Source organism: Pteropus vampyrus, unplaced genomic scaffold (assembly GCF_000151845.1).
Source record: "Pteropus vampyrus isolate Shadow unplaced genomic scaffold, Pvam_2.0 Scaffold226, whole genome shotgun sequence".
In the NCBI taxonomy this organism is placed as follows: Eukaryota; Metazoa; Chordata; class Mammalia; order Chiroptera; family Pteropodidae; genus Pteropus; species Pteropus vampyrus.
In genome coordinates, this window is record NW_011889007.1 from 589,268 (window position 1) to 611,412 (window position 22,145).

Below are 22,145 nucleotides of genomic sequence, written 5' to 3' on the forward strand. Positions count from 1 at the left end.
GGCAGCGACAGAGCGGATCTAATGTCCTCTCAGAACATACCTATTATAAAAAAAAGTCTTTCAAAAACCACAACTTTGAAGCCCATCCCCCACCCTTCTCACAGCAGGCTCCCCTTTTCTGAGCCGACACCCGAAGCGCCCCTCATGGAGTATCAGCAGATCACCAGAGGCCTGTCCGCCTATGCACACCAAGACACCAGAACGCACCCCAGCACCGCAAGTAGAAGCTCCGCCGCTCCCCGCCCCCACCAAAACATGGACTAAACGACCCCCTAAAAGGCCACTTAGCCCCAAAGTCCCAAGACTCAGAGGCACTCTAAGCAAGCAGGCCACGAGACATTGCAGTTTCGGCTGGATAAAATGAAGCAAAAAGCAAGCCTACGTATGTGCACACAGGAACTCACTCATCAGGAAACAAGCAATCCTGCGCGCCTGAGCCCCCCACCCACCCCAACAAGGAGCAGGCGCCCCGGGGCCAGAGTCTGGACGCTACTCACCTGCCCATCTCGCTCTCCCATCACTGACCTCGAACCTTCCCTTCTGTAAAAAAGGAAAATCTCACTGTGACAGCAGCTGACAGCACTACACATTTCTGCAGGCCCCACACAAGGGCTCCACGATGGGGGTACTTGTTTTACGTCCCCACATATGAACGGGGCTGATTTTCTACAAATTTACGGGCCTGAATTTTTACAAAAGCTGGCTCACATCTGGCTCTGGGGGTAGGAATCACATCAGATCTTAGAAAGGTGAGAATAAGGAGTTTACTGAAATCCCTCAGAGAAAGGAGTCTCAGAAGCAGAGGCCCACCCCGGGAAGCTAAGGCCTTATTTACCTGTGGCCTGGTGACACTAGTCAGGGTAATGGGGAAGCCTCAGAGGGTCCCTAACCTCTGGTCTGGCCCATCACGAGATTCACACCAAATCTCAAACCAGCTCCAGCCACAATGAATTGCACGAGTGGCTTCTCAGCAGCCTCCCCGCCCCTCTCTTCCCTCCGGGAAGAACTAATGGCCGGTAAGATGGCTCTAGGATACGTGGCCCAGGGGAGCCTGCTGAGATTTCCCCCAAGAGAGGATTCTGCAACTGGAAAAGCAAGGGCTGTCTCTCTAATCAAGCAGATGTAGTCCTCATTAAACGAGGCATTGGGGAGGAGAGGAAAGAGGAAAAGGGAAGGAAAGGAAATAAAAGGAAAGCAAAGGGGGGGGCAGGGGGAGGGGGAAAGAGAAAAAAGGCACCGGCTAAAAACCCCGCCTAGAGCTTCGAAACACAAAGGCGACCCCGTTAAGCACTGTCCCTGTTCTCTGGTCAGTTGTCTGCAGTTTGTCGGCACAGCGACCTACGGTGGTCAGTGGACCGCACAGATGTGGGCTCCAGCCCCCCCACTCCGCCTGTGCTGGCTCTGGCGGGTCACAGCCCCTCTAGAAACTGCTTCTTCATCTGTATTAACAAAGCCCCATGATTCCAGGGAGGCTCGTGCTGGTGGGAAGGACAGAGATAAATCCCCAGGGAACCATGAAACTCAGAGCCTGGGCCACTCCCAAAAGATCTGAGTGTCTGGGGGGGTGGGGATGTACCAAGGCAGAGGTCCTGCCCAGGGCCCCATCTGTCCTATCTGTGCAAAGGACAGCACGTGAAATGGGCTGAGGGGCCTTCCTGCCAGAGAAGTCGCGGATGCTCTAAGTGACCCCAGATTCCAACACTCGTGTTTCCAAATCCCACAGTCCGGTCAGTCACCCACATGGACCTTCGCAAGTCAGAAAGACACTGAGAGAACAGAGGCCCGCCCCTGCTGCAGACAAGGGGTGGGGCGCTGACCTGTCAACCACATGGTCCTGGTACTGGCTCCGGTCACGATGGTCAAAGTCGTGGAAGCGGTGATCGTACCGAGGGAAGTCCGGGCGGTACCGGTCCTCCATGGCCACACGTTTGCCTTCCGGCCAATACACATCATCTCGCCTATTGTAAAAAGGATGCAAATTTCATACACGGAAGAGAATAAAGGGGAAAAGGAAGGGAGTGGAGGTGGAGAGGAGCACTCTCTCCAGACCCAGTATCATTTAAAATGTCCTGCAGGGCTAATCTCTAAACATTCAATCATTACTGCTTTGATTTGATAAATTAATATCCCCCAAACCGCCAAGAGGCATACGGGTATTCTCATTTGACAATTCTGAAAAACGAACTGCTGTGAGCTAATTGTGTCACGAGGCTGTTAATACCTTGATCCCTGCCTGAGCTCAAATGCGAGTGAAATGAAATATTTGATTCTTCAGTGCTGGCTTTCCAAGGTACCACGTTTTCACCCTCCCGTCTTCTTGGTAACCTGAATCTCCCTCTGAGTTTTTTGCAAAATGCAAAGGAAATTAGATCAGGTGAGAGTGAACTACATACAGCTCAGGACAGCATCCAATTATCTTCTTCCTGATTTTTACCAGAAAACTAGGCTCATGGGTGGCAGGGTGATGGGCGGCCGTCAATTAAGCAGCTCAGAGGAGCTGGAGACCAATAAACCTACTTTTCCACGGATGGCAACGTCCTTTTCCACGGTGCCGACTCTGTGCCTCTCCCTCTACAAGGACACACGAGACGGAGCAGCAGCCATGGCCAATGCGGGCCTAACGCATGCTTTGTCGTCTCCTATGACAAGCACTCGGGATGGGGGTGGGTGGGTGGGTGGGTGGGAGTGTGTGTGGGTGTGTGTGTGTGTGTGTGTGTGTGTGTGACTATGCTCCACCAGGAACCACAGTGGGAACGAAGGGACGGCCTAACTGAAAGCTTCACAGATCTTTCAGCAAGTGGTAACCATCAAGGTTCTCCGAAGCTCAGTTGGGGAAAAGAGTTGCAAAGCTACAAGACCTTGACGTTGAACTCCATACGCTGGAGGTGCTGGTGGCCGTGGGTTCTGGGCAGGGGTCCAGATTCTGTGTTAAATAGCCCCGGCTCTGCACTCGGGGGCCCAGGGGCGGAAGCGGCTACTGGAACGGGAGGCCAGGCCCTCACCTCCCGTCGTCGTGGGGCCTCCGGAGCCCCTGCCGCCGCTCCTGCTCATAGCGCAGCTGCTCCTGCTGGCGCCGCAGCTCCTCGCGCTCGCGGTGGATGCGCTCCTGCTCCTTCCTGCGCTCGCGCTCCACGCGCATGCGCTCGCGCTCGAGCCGCTCGCGCTCCATGCGCTCGCGCTCCAGGAGGTGCCGCTGGCACTCGAGCTCCAGGCGCTCCCGCTGCAGTCGCGCCTTCTCCTTCCAGGCCTCCAGGCGCTGCTCCCGCTCCCGCTGCTCGCGCTCTCTGCGGGGACAGGGCAAGGCTGCCTTGATTTCCTGCCATGGAGGCCCCTGGTCACTGGGGCATCGCCCCCCAAAGGGGCCTGAGCACTTCCGGCTGGCCATTCTGGGTTCGCCGGCTTGGGCCCCAGGCTCGGCTGCTGCCCCAGCTAGAAGGCGGCAGGTGCTAAACAAAGCCACTCCCCGATGAGCTGCTTGGATCCTCCAGAAGCTCCAACCTCCGAACCTTTCCTTCCTCAAAACAGCAGAGGCAGGGTGGGCTGGGAGGCGGTGGGCGACAGCAAGGAGACACGGGCCAGGAGGACTTGGCTTAAAGGCCCCAGAATGAAGCCATGTCATTAAGAGGGGAAAGTAAAAAAAGGCGTAAACCCAGAGCGAAGCCTGGAAGCGACAACAAGAGCTACCCGAGGGAGAGGGGCGCTCTGCCGTGGGTTAATGCTCTACAAGGAGCTGTCTCTTTTTCACACCTTCCCTTGAAAAAGGCTGTATTTTTGTCACCGTGAACAGACCTGGCAAGGTGTGGGAACAGAAAAGAAGGCTGAGAGACTGACCATCGTATGCTGGCCTGGCACCAGCAGCCACAGCCAAGGTTACATGTCCTCAGCTTCTGTTCCCCAGGAGCTGAGCAGGGACTGGGACGCCCCCCTCTGCATCTGAGGAGCAGTCACTGTCGCCCCACACACTCCACCGGTGCCTGGAAAGGCTCCAAACCAAGCACCAGCCAGCCAGCTGGAAGCCCAAGACCTCCGAAGGCGGTCAAAATGCTTCTCAATGTGCGTTTATTCTCCAAACTGACATAAGCAGGGGCTGAAATCACACGACCTTCAGGAAGTTTCTATGTGATCTGCTTTAGCTCAAAGAAGTTCCCCAAACGCCGTGACAGAGAGCTTTCTGTTTCACAGAGCAACGCTGGAGGGAAAATGACGAGGCTCTAGACACCCGGGCGTGAAACGGCAGAAATCCAAAGTACTCTGATAAACCAGCTCAACAAGACGAGAGGGGCAAAGAACGTCGCTGTGTGGCCACTGCTGCGTGAGAAGGCCACCAAACGCAGACACCCCAGGAGTGAAGAAGCCACTCCTATAATACCTCTAACAAAGCCACCCCATTCCTTAGCTGCTGTTTTTGATTTTATTTACATAGGCTTCTGGAGGGAAGACTGAGGTCTCAACGCTGGGGACCCTCCATCAGAGCCACCCCGGGATGAGGCTGCTCCACGGGCCAGGGTCCAACTTTGGCCAGAGGAAATGCTCAGCAGATAAACCCATGATGGACTGTGATCTGGCTCGAACCCTCACCTTTCGGTCCTGGAGGAAACTCATGGGGGCGGAGTGCAGGGAGTTCAGGCCACATAGGAGACTTGACTGGGGAGAAAGGACAACCGTGCCCCAAGGAGACCAGCGGCCGCCAGCCTGGCTCGGCCCCACTCACCGCCGCCTCTCCGACTCCCGGATTTCCCGCTCCCACTGCCGCTGGCGCTCTCGCTCCCTCTGCTCTTTGATTTTGTCAAATGACAAGATGTCTCTCTTCTCTTTGCTTTCCGATTTGCGATCCTGACTCTTGGAGCTCTGTTTATCAAAATTGGTTTATTAACGTCAGAAAAATGATTACAACAAATGCACAAAGTTAAGTACACACATCTGAACTAGACTAGGATTCTTGTCGTGTGCAATTTACACGGAGACCACGGCACAGGCCACTTTACTACATGCCCGAGTTCCACTGCATCGTAGAGTCTAGCCCTCAAACGCTGTGAATGAAGGGCATTCGGGAAAGAGAAAAGGGAGAGAAAACCTTGGGAAGACCTACAGGGAGTTTTACTAGCGCAGCCGAGTCACATACACCACGTAATCTAGAGAACTGGACACCTGATGCCCATCCGTTCACCAGAGGCAGCCATCAAGCCAGCTGTTTGGACAGCTGGATGATGGCCTGCACCTTTCACTTCTCGACGGCCGGCTTGGGGCTCAGGCCAGCGGCCTTGAAGTAGACAGAGCAAGCGGCAGGCACTGTGCTGTAAAGCGGCGCCCCATCAAGGCGGAAAGTATTAACAGGACTTTCACGCTGCTCCATTTCTGGGTAAGGCAGGAAACACCAATGGCCGACTCCCATTTCTGAGGCTCTCAGAGGCTGGAACACCCAAACTGGTGACGAATCAGACTCTCCCAGGAAGCTGCCTCAGGGCCCTAAACACGAGGCCCCCTGCAAACCCACAGCCTGACTCTCCAGGGAAGCGGCCTGGGGGACCACATTTTGAAAAAAGCCGCTCAGCCTAATTCCTTAATCAGTCCATGCAAGAGCACAATCAACGAAAGACAAAGCAACCCAATAAAGAGACGGGCAAACGTTAGGACCAAATAGCCTACTCAAAAAAAAAAAAAAAGAAAGAAAAAAAGGGGACGAGGGGGAGAAGAGGGACGGACAGACAGATAGGACAACCTCAGGAAGAGGACAGATCTACAGCCCAAAACACCACAGGACACTGATCACCTGTGAGACGGGCAAAATTTAGTGTGATCTGCACACACAATAGGCTGGGGTGAGGAGGGACAGACACCCTAAATTCCAAGGTGAGGGTTCAATCTCACGTGGCGGCCGGCACGGCAGTGGAGTCCCCAAATTGGACTCCTGGGTTCACGGCCTTGCCACTTACGAGCGGCCTGGTACATGCTACGCATCCCATGAATGTCAATAGCCTCGGCAACCTTCCTGAAGGGGACCTGATGACATCTGTCACAAAGAATAATGCACGAGCACCTCTGATGGGCGTTTCTGGTATGAATGCAAGTCTGCCAAGGGGCACACACAGGATGGCCGCCCCATGGCAGTTTTCAAAAAGGGATATGTCCGTCTACACTGGTGAGTACATGTCCTAGCTCTGCAAACACACCGTACGCCAACGTGGACGTCACCTTTCTGGCTCTGACATCATGCTAGTTATAGGGAATAAAACCACCGGGGGAAACTGGGTTGACAGGCACGTGGGACCTCTGCAGTTTTACTACTTCCTGTGAATCTACACGTATTTCAAAACTAGATTAAAAAAAAAAAAGTTAGGGAGTAGAGCCATACACCTCAGTATGTTAAGCTCTCCAAGACAGATTACATACAAAAGGTATCTGAGGGTGTTGCAGGGGGCCTGGTCAGTCGTGGTGTTCTCAGCACACATGTGTGCTGCGTGTGTAATGCGCTGAGAACACGTGTGAGGAGCCCGTGTCGAAGTGGAGAGACTTCTGTTTTGCTTGTGTTGTGTCTTCCTGTACTATCTGAATATTCTAATCCTGCACGCATTACTGCTATCTGGCTAGTGAAAGCATCTTTGTTTTCTTCTCTAAGTTTCTCTTATTTTATGATTTTCCTGTAGCCCACAGAAAAAAATTCCAGCAGAAACTATTCTCTACAGAATCCAAACGTTAACTTAAAAATAGAGTCTTGACAGTGAAGTTCTTGGGTGGACCCTGTTCCCTTCGCGCCCCTGGAAAAGCAGCGCTGTCTCCATCCGCGCTCTCATTGGGACCTTCGTCTGGGAAGCAGAGCTTTGTTTTCCAGAGCAGAGGGAGCAAAACGGGAAGCCACCGGCCTGTCCAGCTGGGCGCACAAGCTCCTTGTCTGACGACATGCAGACAGTCCTAGGGTGGACTCTACGTCTCTTTTTGGTTAACAGAAGAGTAGAAAATCAACCAAAGAACACGAACGGCCTGCTAACGCTCGGCCGGAGAGCAGCAGCCCACCCACCATGCCCGGTGGTGAGCCGCCGTCCAGAACCAGGTCTCCCGGCAGAAGACGGTACAACCTGACGGAGAATCAGTGAAAGGCCGACACTTGCGGAGAGCCAGCGCCGATGAGTACTGTTTTGAAATGAGTTCTAGAACCTGATTTGCCTGTACATATAACCTAGAGTTAACAATGCGCCTCCTGAGGACTTCGAAGAATTCTTAAAAACGTCAAGGGCAAACAATGTTGTTTTCATAATGCAAATCAAAGTAGTCATTAAGCCAACAAAAACAGCGGGACCTGAGATACAGAAGCAATACTCACTCTCTCCTTTGACCTGCTTGTGGTTTTCACACTAATGACAGGCTCTCCTTTTGACTTATCCATCACGACTGTCCGTTCCATTCCTCTGCTTCCTTCAGGAAAAACACAGCCATCTGTGAAAACATGCCGACGCCCTCGCTTCCAGCAAGCGGTGCATGGGCCGGACGGGGGCTCTCGCCACTCTGCCAAGTGACTGGTGCTGACTGCGGGAGCCCCGTGACTCACCCCGTCTTCATGACGATATAAAGGAAGCATGAAATGGCTGGCAGACCCTCACAGGTCTCTGCTCACTGGAATGGAGTGGATGTGATCTGCTCACATCTTAAACTTAAATCTGAGTCAAAGTGCCTTCTGCGACGTGTACACGAACACATCCCACCTGCAGGGCCCCATTACTCCTCACATTCAATCCTAGTGGCTCCCCGAGAAGTGATTTTGATTTTTATTCCTCCCACACATTCTGGAAAGCTCTGTAAAACTTGGTCCTTGTGCTCCAAATCAGACACTGCCAGCTCTGGGGGAGCCCCCTTAGCACGAGTGGGCTTCCCGTCCTTCGTCTACAGCAGCAAAGGCTCCAAACCGACTCCCCGCTCCACGCTACGCTAAGCAGGCTCTAAACCACTGGAACGATTACTGATTTAGGGAGATTTGCAATACTCGGACATTTTAAAGACACGTTCCTCATGAGACAAATTACTGCAAACGCTCAAATTACTGCAAACGCTCAAGATTTAACTTCGAATGCACTGCACCAAATCCCAGTGCTCTAGATGGTTGGGTTTTGTTTCTAGTTTTCTCTTTCGGAGCACAGGAGGAGACGGGATTTTTTGCCACAAAACATTTTGTGGAGTCTCGTGCAACTCTGAAGGCGCAGAGCACGAGGAATTTTTATAAAACGACAACAGAAGTGGCATGCTCCAAGGGCAACTGCTTCGAAGGGGACAGATTACGTGAGGGTCTTTCGCTTCACTAGTTTTTACTAGACCTGGCTTTAACATGCACGTGGGAAAAACCTGACAACACACCTGCAGAACTGTACTGAATTAGTTTCACGAACTAGAATACCCCCCTCTGGCAAGTGTCTCTCTTCTGCTGGAGACTCAGGACAAGCAGGAACCCTAGTCACTGAACTGGAGCGCCAGTAAGCTTAAGTCACCACCCACAGCACCTCCGGACTGCCGCTGCCCAGCAGGAACTCCGGTATGCCATCTCATCGCCTGGGGCTCTGCTACTTTAACGGCCCCCCACGAGCAGCCAAACTCAGCAAAGCCACCAAAAGCTCGCGTGCCCACTTGATCTATGACACCCACCAGCCACCACCCTGACTGGCTCTTCCCGGTTCCTGAACACTTAGACGCTCATCACCTGATTTCGTGACTCTGGACCGATTTGTGGCTCCCGGTTTCAGCTCATCCTCGTCTTTTTCTTCCTTCTTAATGTCTTCGGGCTTTTTTTCCTCCTTTTTCTCGACCTTCTCCTCCTTCTTAATTACGGTTCTACGTAAAAATGTGGTTATCAAACTTGAGTTCCCGAGACTCTACCAGGAGCGCTTCGCTCGCTCAGATATACAACAAACCAGCCTGGCGGGAAGTGGATGGAGGGAACTGTTTGAAAACCGTGGGGATGATAACTCCCTCTCCGGGCGCAGCCCCTACTCCCACCTGAGTTATCTGCTACATCCCAAGCACGCAGGATGAAACGGCAGGCTCCTGGGGATGTTTTTCCAAAATGCCAGCTGCACTCGTATATAAGACAGGCGCGCGAGTGGACGCGAGAAAACACTCCAACCATGTAAGGATGCTTGTGAAGAACTACTGTGTAAATGTTTCGTCGTGAAACGAAATGTGTGGAATATTAAGTTTCGTGGGGAAAAACATTTTTCCCAAGTAGGCACAGTACAAAATAGAATGGAGGTACCGTATGAGGATGGGAAGTCCCTGCGGCACGAAACAGTGGCCCACCCGCCCACCCACCCACCAGCACTCGCGCCTGCTAAATGCATACTTTGGGGAGTTAAAATGGTGTGTTATATGTCAGCAAATATGGAAACTGTTAGTAACAATTCAACCGAAGGCAGTTTTATTCTAAGCAGTGAAATAAATCATCATTGCCATTCAAATCTGTTTCAGGCAGCTAAACTCTATGCTTATCAAATGCCCACAATGTGCCAGGCTCTGAGATGAGAAAGCCGGGCCGCTCTGGGTTAACCAGCACTTCTTGCCCGCTGGGATGTTTTATGGCACTTCTAGAGACTGACATAATGGGATGGCACTCGACATGCTGCCCTATAGTGCTTTTCGCCTCGTGCTTTAAAGGTTAGTCTGTGTAGACACACACACGGATCTGGTTCCTTTCAACTGCTGCACACCTCACGGTCATTCCCCATTTTCCTTCTGACCTACTAGAGACTGCTTCCAGTGATGCCACGACTACAGACAAGGCTGCCATGGATCATCTTGGATGCGCCTCCCCCCTGCAGGAGACCTGAAGGGTGTCTGGACAGGAGACCCGTCCCCTACTTGTTCTGGACTCACATGGTACCTCCTACACACAAAGAACTTGTTGATAAAACTAAGTTAAAAAGTAATTCCTAAAAAAAAACAAAGTATATAGGAAAAAAAGGCTGAAGGGATATAAACCAAAAAGTGTCCCCCGGGGTAGTGGGTCACGCCTGACTTCGGCATGTGCATTCGCAGCGGCAATCACGGAGCAATCGCCACTCGTCCAGGACAGCCAAGACAAGGCAGCCACCTCTGTGGAAGAGCTTCCCTATGTCGCTCAGGCTGACCACTGAGCCTAAAAATTCTTAGAATGAAAGGTTAAGATAGATTTTTACTTGAAAAAAAATAAGCTTAAAAACAAATTTTAAAATGCTCAATCTCCTAGGCAAACCACTTGAAGGCAGTTTGGTTTTAAACATCTTAAGCTCATCACCCAGTTAAGTGCCCATCGCTGGGGACAGCGGCTCAGGAGTAAATCCTGGCCTCGACACTTGCAAGCCGGGCTGTGTGACCTTGGGCCAGCACAGCCCCTTTCTGAGCCCGTTTCCTCTTCTATACAGAGCACAGACCTCACGGGACTCGCCCAGGGGTTAAAGGAACCCCCGGCCCGTGGTAGCTGGTTGTCTCCCTTCCTTTATGCTGTAAACAAACCTCACTTTTGTGATTAGACAATCAAGGAGTAAAATGTAACTCAAGACACCAAGAGAATCAAGAACTCTCAATAGCTCTCCATTCTCTACCAACACAGATTTTTCAGCACCCTTCGTAGATGTATCTATCTTTAGAGAAACTGCTAATAAAAGTGTAGGCCTCACTTCCAAGTAGGTAAAGGCTAATCTGACATCCATTTCTCACGCACCTACGATTTCCAACGTGGCCACGATGAAGGCTGTCAATTACATCTTTAAAAATCAAGTCCAACTTACGAGTATTGACGTCCATGGTCATGTATACACAATGCTAAATTTTCTTATGTAAAAAACAGCAAAATGGAATTACTGAGACTGACAGATTCTCAGCAAAGGGTTCAGTTTTTACAGTGTGAGTGGACCTGTAAGTGTGAGGGCCCAGACGTTAAGAATGAAACAGAAGTATTATTCTTTCATCTTGTGTGTTTTTTTAAAAATAGGGTACTAAGTTGTTTGGACAAGCATACTAATTAAGGACCATCTGAATCCACTTTTCAGAGTTATAGGTTACTTCAATTAATAACTGTATTGAAAGCTGACTTTAAAAAGGCAGCAAGATGCAAAACCACCTCTGGTTTAAATAAGAAGCTGGGAAGGCTGTCTATGCAAAGAAGACCACATGCCTGTTTCATGAGTGACCCTGTGGCCGCCACCTGCCCTCCTCCCAGCCATCGTCCCAAAAGAAAGGTTAAAAAAAATCACTTTACTTTTCAATTTTGATCTCCACAGAATGATGCCTGTCAACACTAGATACTTTTTCCTTCTTCACTTCACACTCTTTTCTGTCGGACAGCTTCTTCCCAGCAGGTTCATTCTTAGCCTAAAATATAATGCAGATAAACAGCTCACAGGTCAGGTCTTGTCGCGTGTGGTGCTTGGGAGCTACAGCAGGCAAAGACCGCCTCACCTTCTCTACGGAGATCATTCTCCCATGAAGTTCAGTTCTGTGGAGATGGCTGATACACTTTGTCGCCTCATCGGATGTTGACATGGTGACAAAGCCGTAGCAGCGAGCACCAGGACTGCGGGCGTTGGTCACCACTTTGGCCCCGACCACCTTTGTGGGAAAGGGCACTCTTATTTTCTCAAATAACCACATGACACGTCAAAAGTTATTAGCAGATAACTGGTCAGAATTATTTCCACTAGTTTGCACTTCTCCAGAAATTGTCGGATCTTCAGTTATTAAAGTGGTTCTAGTTAATCCTGACCTATCAAAATACAACTGCTTTTGATACCAGATCAGCCCTTGTAGTGACAGCAAAAAACCAGGAAAGCTAAAGACAGTTAAACGTCACTAACCGCAACTTGTTAATTAATCAAAAGCCCTCCTCACTTGGTTCATTTTCTCCAACTGCACTGCATCCGTGGATAGCTGAGGGCTTTTATGTGCTCAGAAACGCACCCGTCTACGTGGACCAAGGCGAGCGCTGGCCCAGATGCAGAGCGAATGCCCATTTCCGGCCAGACTGGAGTACTAAGCATTTACCTTCCTGTCTGCTGAAACAACTAAAAAACGGGAGGAAATGCGGGCAACAAGGGTTTACAGACACACAGGTTGGAGACCACAGGAGGAGGGCTTGAGCGGGGCGCTACCCGGGGTGAGCAGAGCTCCGAGTCTGAGATCCAGGCAGCAGGCAACCATACTACCACAGAGGACAGAGCTGTGCAGAGACGGTGGCAGGAAGCTGCCGAGGGTCCCCTGAGCAGCGCACGCGTGAGGAAATCAGCAAGGCCAGGGAGGGGACCAGCTGCAGGAGATGAGGGAACAATCCCCGGGCTCGCTCCGTGCTGCAAATGGCCCATTCCCCCCACAGAGTGAACTCAGTGACCGGGATTGCAAAGCCTGTCATTCCCGGGCATCAGGCCGAGTGCGTGGAAGGGCGGTGCCTAGGAGGCGATGACACCGGCCTCAACCTAAGGCTCCTTGGGCCCGATGGCAAAGCCTAACAGCTCCCTCAGAGGGAGTGAGTGACTGGACTGTGCCCCAGCCAAAACTCAAGGACATTTGTAGGGACACAAGGATAACCAGTTCTCATCAAGGCAAGAGTCCCAACGCCTGGCATCTAATCAGAAACAACTAGGCTAGCGGAGAAAAATCCAACTCTAATGAGGAAAACCAACTGACTGATAGAAACACCCAGAAATGACACAATGACAGAATTAGTGGACAAAGATACCAAACGGTTTTCGCTTTATCCTATTCAAGAAGGCAGAGGACTGGCTGAGCACGTCAGGTGGAAACATGGATGTTTAAGAATACCCGCACCGAACTTCTGTAGACGAAAAATGTATTAGATGAGACTGACAGCTGAGACTACAGAAGAAAAGATCCGAACGCCTGACGACAGTAAGGGAAGCTATTTATTCAAAACGAAACCGAGAAAGACGACCGACATGGAAGAAACCAGAGCAACAGTGACTTATGGGATGTGTGGTGTCCTCAGAGGCAGGCGGCACAGGAGAAACCTCAGCAAACGAAATCAACACACGTCACCGGCAAAGTGCTCCAAACCAGTGATAAAGAGAAAATGAGAGGCGGCCGGAGGAACAGAAGCCACGTGAGTGCACGAGAACAAAGCTGAGGACCGTGGCCCAAACCGGTGGGGAGCGACGTGCGCCATGAGCAGTGGGGCGGCTCTGTCGTCTCAAAGATCAACGAACCCGGAATTCCATGCCCGCGGAAACGGCTTCCAAAACGAAAGCAAAAGAACCACTTTTGTGGATCTACAGATTTCCCATCGGCAACCCTGCCCTACGAGAACTGTTCACGGAGGGAGATGGTAACCAGTGGGCACTCGGATACAAACAAAAAGGAACAAAGAGCACCCCAAACTGTAAACACATGGGAGATAAAAAAAAAAAAAACAAACCCACATTTTGTTCTTATTAATCTCTTTTAAGGATAATTGTTAAAAAAAAAAATTTCCACAAAAACAAACCAAGAATACACTGTGTGGTTCACTGACTAGAAGTACAACGTACGATGGTGCCGTGGTAAAGGCTGAGGGGCAACGGCGGGCCACTACCATGAGGCACGTACCACTGTATGATGTCACTGGGAAGGACCGAGGTCAGTTAAGACAAGCCCTAATTCCTACAAGCAACCACTAAAAAAAAGTTATAGTTCAACCAAAACAACAAAGACGACATCGAAAGGGAAAACAATATCTTGAGACAAATGAAAATGGAAAGTCAACAACGGGATGCGGCAAAGCCGTTCTAAGAGGGAAGTTCACAATGAATGCCCACGTCAACAAACAAGAAAAATCTCGAATCAACAACCTAACTGTACACCTCGAGGAACTAGAATTTAGATATACCAGTTATATATATAGTTATAGATTAATAAACCACAAATTGTAAAAAAAAAAAAAAAAAAAAAATACCCAATGCAAAGCGCGGCAAATGAACAGGAACACTGCAGTCAAGAAGAAACGGGACAGAGAAAACAGCGAGATGGCAGACTGAAACCCCGCCCCATGAATGTTCACATTAAATGCAAACCTCCTGTAAGACGGTCCAAGAAGTGAGGGTAGAGCCAGCACCCAGGGGAGTACAGAGGACCCAAGACCCAGGAACCCTGTGTTCTGGCTCTGACCATCTGAGTGAACCTGAACAAGTCATCTCCTCTCTCTGGACCTGTGACCCAACTGAGAGATGACGAGGCGGGGTCCATGCTCTTTGGGTTCCCCGCAGACCCGGACATTTGTGTTTCTGCCTACAGGGCTGGAGGAATGCTGCTCTGTCTGCAGAGAAAAGCTCCCATCCACCCAGAGCATCTCCTACAGGGCCGAAGGTGACAAGAGCCTCTTCTGAGGCGGACACAAGTGTCAGCTCTCTGACTGCAGAGATGAAGCTTAACATTCTTGCCTCTCCTCAAGGTCAGGGGGCTGAGCCAATTATGGGGTCATTTGACCTTTCCACCAAACTAATCATCCTTGCAAGGAATCACTTCCAATGGCAGTTAAGCCCAAATGAGAGCGGATACCACGAGAACCTCACACGTCCCTGTCCCCCTTTCCCTATGGCCTTCTAGCTCTTCGCAGCAGCCTTTGACGTTCACCTGGTCCCACCACAGAGACTTCCTTTATCCGGACCTGAGGCCAAGGGCCAACTCAGGCCTTCCCCTTACATATCACCACCTCAGCAAGCTTTGTCGAACCTACCTCCCAAATCCAAATTAGGCCTCCCTACCACACACGAATGGCATGCTGTAATTTTCCTTAATATACTTATCAGAATGTGTGGTATGTTTATTGCGTAAATGACTTTTCCACCAGCCTACAAGATCTATGGTGACAGTGACTTCCTATCTGTTTACACAGGCTTTATAATCAGTGCCTGGGTCCAGAAGGGAGTCAACAAAATCAATGAGTAGATTACAGCTTAATAGTTTTAGAAGGCCTTCTGAATGCTGCTTCTAGGTCCTATCTGCTTAAGTCACCAATGCATTCACCAATTATCTAATTGGGTGACACAGACCTGAGCAAGGAATGACCTGGGCAGCCAGGTTGCGACAGCCACCGAAACTCTGCCTGGAATCTCCGCAGCTTCTCTACACCTCACCTACCTCTCCGAGAGGGCTGCTTCCCGCAGGCACCCAGGGGACCAGGGCGTGCCTACGACTCACATAGTAAGGCTGTTTCATCATCTAATTTCAAGATGACAGGATTTTTAAAAATCCTTCAAGTTCCTTGGAAGACTTCCGAATTGTATTGTTTTCCTCCTGCACCTGTGAGCAGCCTGAGTTGATTTATTTATAAACCACTATCGCGTTCCAGTTCTCCAACTATACACTTAAGATGCTGTTAAGATTTTAGAAAATGCTACATGTCAACTCCTCGCTTACTGTTAAGAACGAAAACTCGGCATGCCAGTTTTAAGTTTTGTATACACTAAAAGACGGCAGTGTTTTCGAAAAGTTAGAAAAAACCATAAGAACATTTAGATTGGGACTCCTTATCCACGTTTTCTGAGCGCTGTTCTACATGATCGTCTGCTCTGCCTGTTATCCATTGTCCACCAGAAAACAAGGCACATCACCCAAAGCCAGGTGGCTTTTCCCCCTAGAGGATTCCTCCCCTGCCTTTTTTAAAATCAGAAACAACCACCGATAAAATTAACGGCGGCACCAAGAAAGCTTCTAAACCCTTGGGCACGTTTTTTTAACGCTAAATCAAAGCTGGGTGGTGAAACGTTAGGGAGAGCATACCTTTCCATACTTGCTGAAAAGGTTCTTCAGATCTGTCGCTCGAGTTGTGGAAGACAGTCCACTAACCCACAGATTCCGGCCAGAACTGCTGCCCGCCCGACCTGGAGCAGGAGGGAGAGGATTATGTTTGGCTTCCAGGCATCATAGGAAGCATAGCCACGCCTAAGATGGTGGTCCTCTCTTAAACCCTAATAACTATGTTCAATTTCGACTCTTCTGATTCAAGAATTTAATTACTGCCACAACCTAGGACAGAAGACGAAAACTTTGAGTGGCAGAAACTGAGTTTTCTTACTTGAGAAATAATCATGTCCAAGTCAGTGACAAACTGAAATGTCTTTCAACAATCAGTTCCCAACCAAGACAGAAGTTTCTAGAACTCCTGTTAGATTGCTATGCAAGGGAAAAATAGGACTATAATAGGATGTAGTATGACAGGATTTTCACTAGCCCAAAAATGACAACCTCGAGAGAGACATAAAAGTCAGCTTGCCGACATTTAAAGATAGTCTCTCAAGACACCACCAAGACGGTTCGTTCCAGTAATCTACAATGGAACAACTACTGGATCCAGACAGACTGTGGCTCCCACAGGCCCCTCCCTCCATCCCAAACTAAGGACTCCATAGGAGGCCCCCAACCACGTAAGTTAAATCATACCTTTTTCATCTTTAATGATTGGCTTTATATCTTTTTCTTCCTTAAAAGAGCTAGAGACAAAAGTGAATGTTAATCACACAGGAAAAGAAAGAGAGAGAACTAAATTAAAAGCATATGTGCTAAAACTGAATACCTACCAGAAAATTAGTCTGAAATAAAATTTTAACAGACACCTTTGCAAGCTTATATTGGATATCTGACCCCCCCGCCCAAAATACAATGTCAGATTCTTAAGTCAATTCGATTTAGCTGAAGAGAACGCTTAACGATTTAAGAAGACAACCATAGTAGGTTGAGAAAAAGAAAAGGAATCAAATCACCCATTAAAAATACACAAAGAGAAATAAAACATTCTTTAGAAGTAAGCTACAATTTCGTCAGTCTGGCTGGCCAATTGCAGAAAAAACAGCTTATGTGTGTCATTAAACGACCAATGAAAAGGAGATAGCGTCTGGTCTAAAACTGAGAAAAAACAAACCTCATTTTCTGATCAGCGCCCTCACTGGCTGAGGACTCTTTAGGAGCCGGAGGGACTTCATTACAAGCTTCAAAAGCAAACTTCTTCACGTCTTCTTTGCTATCTCTGGGGTCTGGGCTTGAGGCTTCCCGGGGCGCTTCCGCGACCTCCTCGCTAGAGGCTTCCGCGCGCTCTGACGCTTTACTACTCTGCTCAACTGGCTCCTCTAGCCCTACAGGCTCACAGTCCGTCCTCTCGTCACCGCCTGTCTGCTCCACGGGCTCCCTTTTCACTACCGCTAACAGGGTGTCTGCCTTGCTCCACTGAGCTTGTGCCGTTGACTCGCTGGCCAAATCTAAATCACCCTCCTCCGGATGGCCGCTGCCAAAAAGGTCCTCTTCCTCCGCAAGCTTTCTGTCTGGCCCCACGCTACTTGTATCCTGTGCAAATGGCTGCTCCAGCTCGGAACCTTCTTCTTTTACTGGCTCAGATTTACAAGTTTCCCCCAAAATGTCGAGTATTTTCTCATTTTCTACGGATTTAACAGGAATAGAATGGCACAAGGTTTAATTACCAGGGAAATACAGCAATCACAAATGCGGAACTGGCACGGCTGCCACTAACACGAAGAGAACTGCTAGCTACACAGAGATTGGAAAACCCGCGGGTACACACGTTACACTGGTTACACTACCTGCGCTCCGACCGCCTGCTAGAGCAAGCCGCTACGCTACCCGGAAGAGAAAAGGCCCCCACAGATTTAAGCACCTACAACCACTTGGCCGCTTCTCGACAGTCTTCTTCGTGTTTTGTTCAAGTCTGGGTCTTCGGACTTATTTTTCCAACGTCCAAGGTGCTGAACCGAATGCAATCACCATTCAATGACAGCTCAATTTCCAAATTTCTTTGAATTTCTTTTAACAGAACAGTCCAATTTGACAACCAGAAACTCTTCCGATGGTGGGAGAAAAACGCAGTCCAGAAGGGAAATAACGTGTTGGAAATTTTCATGAAGAAACTCTGTTTCCTCTTCTGGAATCCAGTCACTTCTCGGGTTATAAGTGCCCTGACAACCACTTTAACCTGCCTTGACTGCATTCAAACGACTGCAGCGACATATCACAAGATCTGTTTCATGTGTAGAAACACATGGAAGGATCAAGGGGGAGAAATTACATAAATACCACTCGACGTGGTTAGAGAGATGAGCGTAATCGCGACATCTCAGCACATGCACGTGACCGCCAGAAACCAGAACGGCTGTTCCACAGATCTGGTGATACGAATGGGTTTCCAATCTCTGATCCTTGTATGATCTGGATCGTCCACCGTTAAAATAACACACGAGACCGTAACCCAGCTTAAAAGACATAGACAGCTTGAAAACAATAGTAGGGAGAAAACTTTCGAACCATAACTGTTGTGTTTCTCTTATCAGTACCTGGCTCCAATAGCGGTTCGTCAATATCCTATTTAGAAAAAGAGAAAGGAAAACGAGGCACTTAGAACACTGGGCGGATACTTTGCCCGAGCAGTACAGCTTTCAATCAAGAATGAAGAAATGCTTGTTTCAACTTTCTCCACTCAAAACCCCATATCCCGTTCTATGGTCATTCAAGGAAGACTAGTGCGTTTGTCAGTTTCTGCCAAAAAGCGGAAGGGTACTGGTACTAGTACTAGTCTGTTCCATTCTCCCCTCAGAATTGGGCCACACTGCCTCAGCGTTGAGCTGATATAGTAATAATGGACCCTGAGGCTGGCAAAGACTCCCACAGTCAAGGCAGAGATCACACAGATGGCTACTACTTTATACATCACACCAGACTGGAGAAGTGTTTCTCCCAACATAAACTGTTGTTTAAAGCTAAAACCTATTAAAAGCATCTCTCTACCCTGTCTCTACCCTGCTTAAAAGCTCTCCCTGCCATGCCCATCTGTAAGATCATCAGCAGAGCCCCTTCCCTGGCCCGCACTCTGGCAAGCAGGCCCACCCAGCTTCCGCCACCCCACCGGCCAGTCTGGCTCCACCCCGTGTGCGCCATCCCCGTAGTGAACCACATTTCCTCTGTCCCAAAGTCGCCTGTGTTCCCTCACCGGGCTAAGTCCTGTCCGATGTCAGACCCCAGTCAGGACACAACTTCCTCCAGGAAGCCGCCTAGGCGCATTCACAGCCCGACGGCCTAAACTTGTCCCACACTGAACTTCTCTCCCTCCCAGTCTCATCCCTGCTGGGCATCTGCCCTGCCCCCACTAGGCTGCAAATCCCGAGACTGAGCGGTTGGGCTCAACCTCTTGTCCCAGCACCCAGCTCAGTATCAACACTCAGCAGATAGTTCTCGCTACGTACACGCACGCATCCTCTCCCGCTACGGGAAGCTGACCACTCACGCAAAATTCCCAGCCCTGCACAACCAGATGGTCCCTTACCGGAGGTACTCTGAAGTCCAACGATGAAGCATCCAAAGTGCTCTCAAAGCCTTCCCCATCCACCTGAAAGATGAAAGGAAGGTCACTTTGTGAATGCCAAGGTCTGCGTCTCACCACACTGCAGGCAACCTACATGTCTACTTCCTTCATATACCTACTGCCATCTGCAAGTCTGCTGTTGGATTATTCAGTTTATCACCTGCCTCCCTGCCCCCATGCCCGCTCCAGGACTGGGTGACACCGGCATTGCTGACAGAGGCTCATCATGATAGGCATTCTGTCAGTACCGCCCGAATGAAACGAATTCATTTCCCATGCAGCTTCCACATACTGGTGGCGGACATACACCACCCAGCCACAGAGTTCCCAAAGCAAAATGCAAAATTTCGAAATCCTCTGATTCCACTCAGTAGCAAAACTTTTAAAATAACAGTAACCAGGCACTTTCTTTTAGAGTGCTTTATTTAAAACGAACACTTGATTGTTTCCTCTTTTTACACTATTTATTTAAAACAAAACCCAACTTACCTTAAAGATTACTAAATTTGAAGGCCTTTCATTTTTTAAAGTAAAACACAAAAATATCCCTTCCCATCCCTTTTTTTTCCTTTTTCTAGGTTTGAACCTTATAACCTGGAAGCTCCCATCAGCCAAGAGGTGGAAACCAAGACCTCTCTGAAAATAATTAATATGACACAACAGGATCGTGCTGAGGGGAGGGACGAATCAGTTGTTCAGTGCTACCCTAGGTTGAGGTTTGGTGATGTTTGGAGTTTGTGACTTTTACCCATAAGGTTAAAGTTCAGTCCTATGAAGGCGCTTTTTTCCAGTTAAAGCTGTAACGTCTTACTAAATAAAACCACCAAACCAGAATGGCGGAGCATGTCGCGTTGGTGAGATAAGAATGGCTATCGGTCCTGGGATGGCCACAGCTGAGAGCTCCATGCCAAGACACCGGGCGTGAGAAGGTGGGAAATTAACCCCAGTAACGAACTAAAGTCCTCTTGTGCCTGCACGGACACTAATCGGGGGCCCTTTCACATGAGGGGTCCTTCTAGGGGGGACAAATACTTCTCTTCAGCATATTTCACATCTTTTAATAAGACTAACCCTATGTATATAGTACATTTTCCAAAATATCAAAATTACTTGGATGAAATTATAAGCTGTTTTTTTATCTATTTTTTAACCTACTTTTTAAAAGAAAAATACTTTTTCAACTGTACCAACCTTTTACTCACAACTTATGCTTAGAAAGCATCTCCCACCCACTTATTGAAATATTCTCCAGTACCACAGAGAAGTTATCCATTAGTTAACATCTGACTTGGTGGAGTTTAAATGGACACCAATGATCAGGTATGGAAGGAAGTGTTTACGGCGATTTTGCCGTTTGCTTTTCCTTCGGCCCCCACCCAGCATTCTCTCACTCATGTAAATCGCCCGAGCCTCAGGAGCCTGTGGCTACCACACATCCCGAGTCCAAGTTACCTACAGCATGCTCCGGGAGCTGAGCCGGGAGCTCTCTCAGCTGCGCAGCCACATACTCTTTGCTCTCACAAAGGGCATCGAGGATGCTGTCTGTGCCGTCCTCCCCAAAGTCTGGAGCGTTGCTGTTCTCGACTTCCGCTTCCTCTAACACACTAACATCCATCATGTCGATATTCTGCAAGCTCTCCAAACTTGCATCCATGTCCTCCTGTGAATGGGAATGAGAGGTATCAACGACCAGGCAGACCAGGACTCGGAGCTCTTGCCACCGTCTCCACTGTCACGCCACATACCTGACCATCTCTGGAATCCTCTTCCAGGCCATTGTCTTCTGCGCCTTCATCCTCCATCTTCTGTCCTAATTAGAGAATAATTACTCAGTCAGATAACACTCAGGTCTGGCCTCATAATTAGTTTACGCAAAATAATAGACTTAGAACATGTTACGAGGAAACCAGAGGTGCCCATTCTATCGTGTGTAATTTTGTCTCTATTGTGACGTGATCATTTGGGATTTCCGTAACACTATCAAAGCATTTTGATTTTGCACAAAATATCAAAGAGCATCAAAAAGTTTTCAAAAGCACGCCAAATGACAAACGTTCTAAAAAAGAGTGAGCAAAGGATAGCATTTTTCAACAAACGTAATTTCAAAAATGTAATATCCACCTATTAATCAAAGAACTGCAACTCAAAAATAACACCCCAGATTGTTAACTTGCTGGTCTTCCCTACATCCCATCCACTTCAGGCAGGCCACCTGCCTTTTATCATCCTTCAGCTCGGGAACCTTTTTCTGCAAGGCAAAAGCTACCACAAAGTCCATAGTCATCTTGTGTCTTGCGAATGCAAAAGAACTATTTACAGTTAATGTAAAGTGTTCCCAAGGCACGCAGGAAGGGTAGGAGAACGGAAACTTCTAGACTCAGAAAGTAAAATCCCTGAGCACCACATATATCAAAAGTCTTTAAAATGTGCAGGCCCTTTACTGCAGGCGTTTCCATTAAGACATGCACCAAATGTCTGATAGGGAATTCAAAAATAGGTATTTATCCCATCTAGAACACATACACAGCCTGAACACCTGAGAGGAAAACCAATTACAGCACGTTTTGTTCACATGTGGGGCACCAGTATGAGGAGTCAATGGGAAGATTGGGATGTATAATCTGGTAACATCTGGAGATGTTTTTGGGGCCACACCTCCGGGGGTGCGACTGGCATCGAGTGGATAATGAGTGACCGAAGATTGCTGCCACATCGCAATGCACAGGACAGTGCCCAACCACAAAGAATTATTCACTCCAAAATGTCAACAGTGCCAAAGCTGTAAAACCCCGGAGTATACCATACAATGTCTTGCAACTTAAAAAAAAATTAAGCTAGT

The 22,145-nt window shown here is 49.0% G+C and overlaps 1 protein-coding gene across 3 annotated transcripts in view; it reads right to left on the bottom strand.

Moving 5' to 3' along the window:
- Nucleotides 1-22,145, bottom strand: part of SAFB2 (scaffold attachment factor B2) — a 30,788-nt gene that overhangs the window by 3,635 nt on the left and 5,008 nt on the right. Inside the window, exons 3-17 of one of the 3 annotated variants that reach the window (XM_011373566.2) lie at nucleotides 21,052-21,116; nucleotides 20,763-20,966; nucleotides 19,268-19,330; nucleotides 18,282-18,309; nucleotides 16,862-17,372; nucleotides 16,384-16,433; nucleotides 15,724-15,824; nucleotides 11,416-11,565; nucleotides 11,216-11,328; nucleotides 8,684-8,814; nucleotides 7,319-7,431; nucleotides 4,712-4,848; nucleotides 3,003-3,284; nucleotides 1,818-1,958; nucleotides 498-540 (exon numbers count right to left, since the gene is read on the bottom strand). In XM_011373566.2, coding sequence (XP_011371868.1) covers nucleotides 498-540; nucleotides 1,818-1,958; nucleotides 3,003-3,284; nucleotides 4,712-4,848; nucleotides 7,319-7,431; nucleotides 8,684-8,814; nucleotides 11,216-11,328; nucleotides 11,416-11,565; nucleotides 15,724-15,824; nucleotides 16,384-16,433; nucleotides 16,862-17,372; nucleotides 18,282-18,309; nucleotides 19,268-19,330; nucleotides 20,763-20,966; nucleotides 21,052-21,116 — 2,132 coding nt within the window. The remainder of the gene's footprint in view (nucleotides 1-497; nucleotides 541-1,817; nucleotides 1,959-3,002; nucleotides 3,285-4,711; nucleotides 4,849-7,318; nucleotides 7,432-8,683; nucleotides 8,815-11,215; nucleotides 11,329-11,415; nucleotides 11,566-15,723; nucleotides 15,825-16,383; nucleotides 16,434-16,861; nucleotides 17,373-18,281; nucleotides 18,310-19,267; nucleotides 19,331-20,762; nucleotides 20,967-21,051; nucleotides 21,117-22,145) is intronic. The other 2 variants (XM_011373568.2, XM_011373567.2) reach the window with 2 other exon arrangements.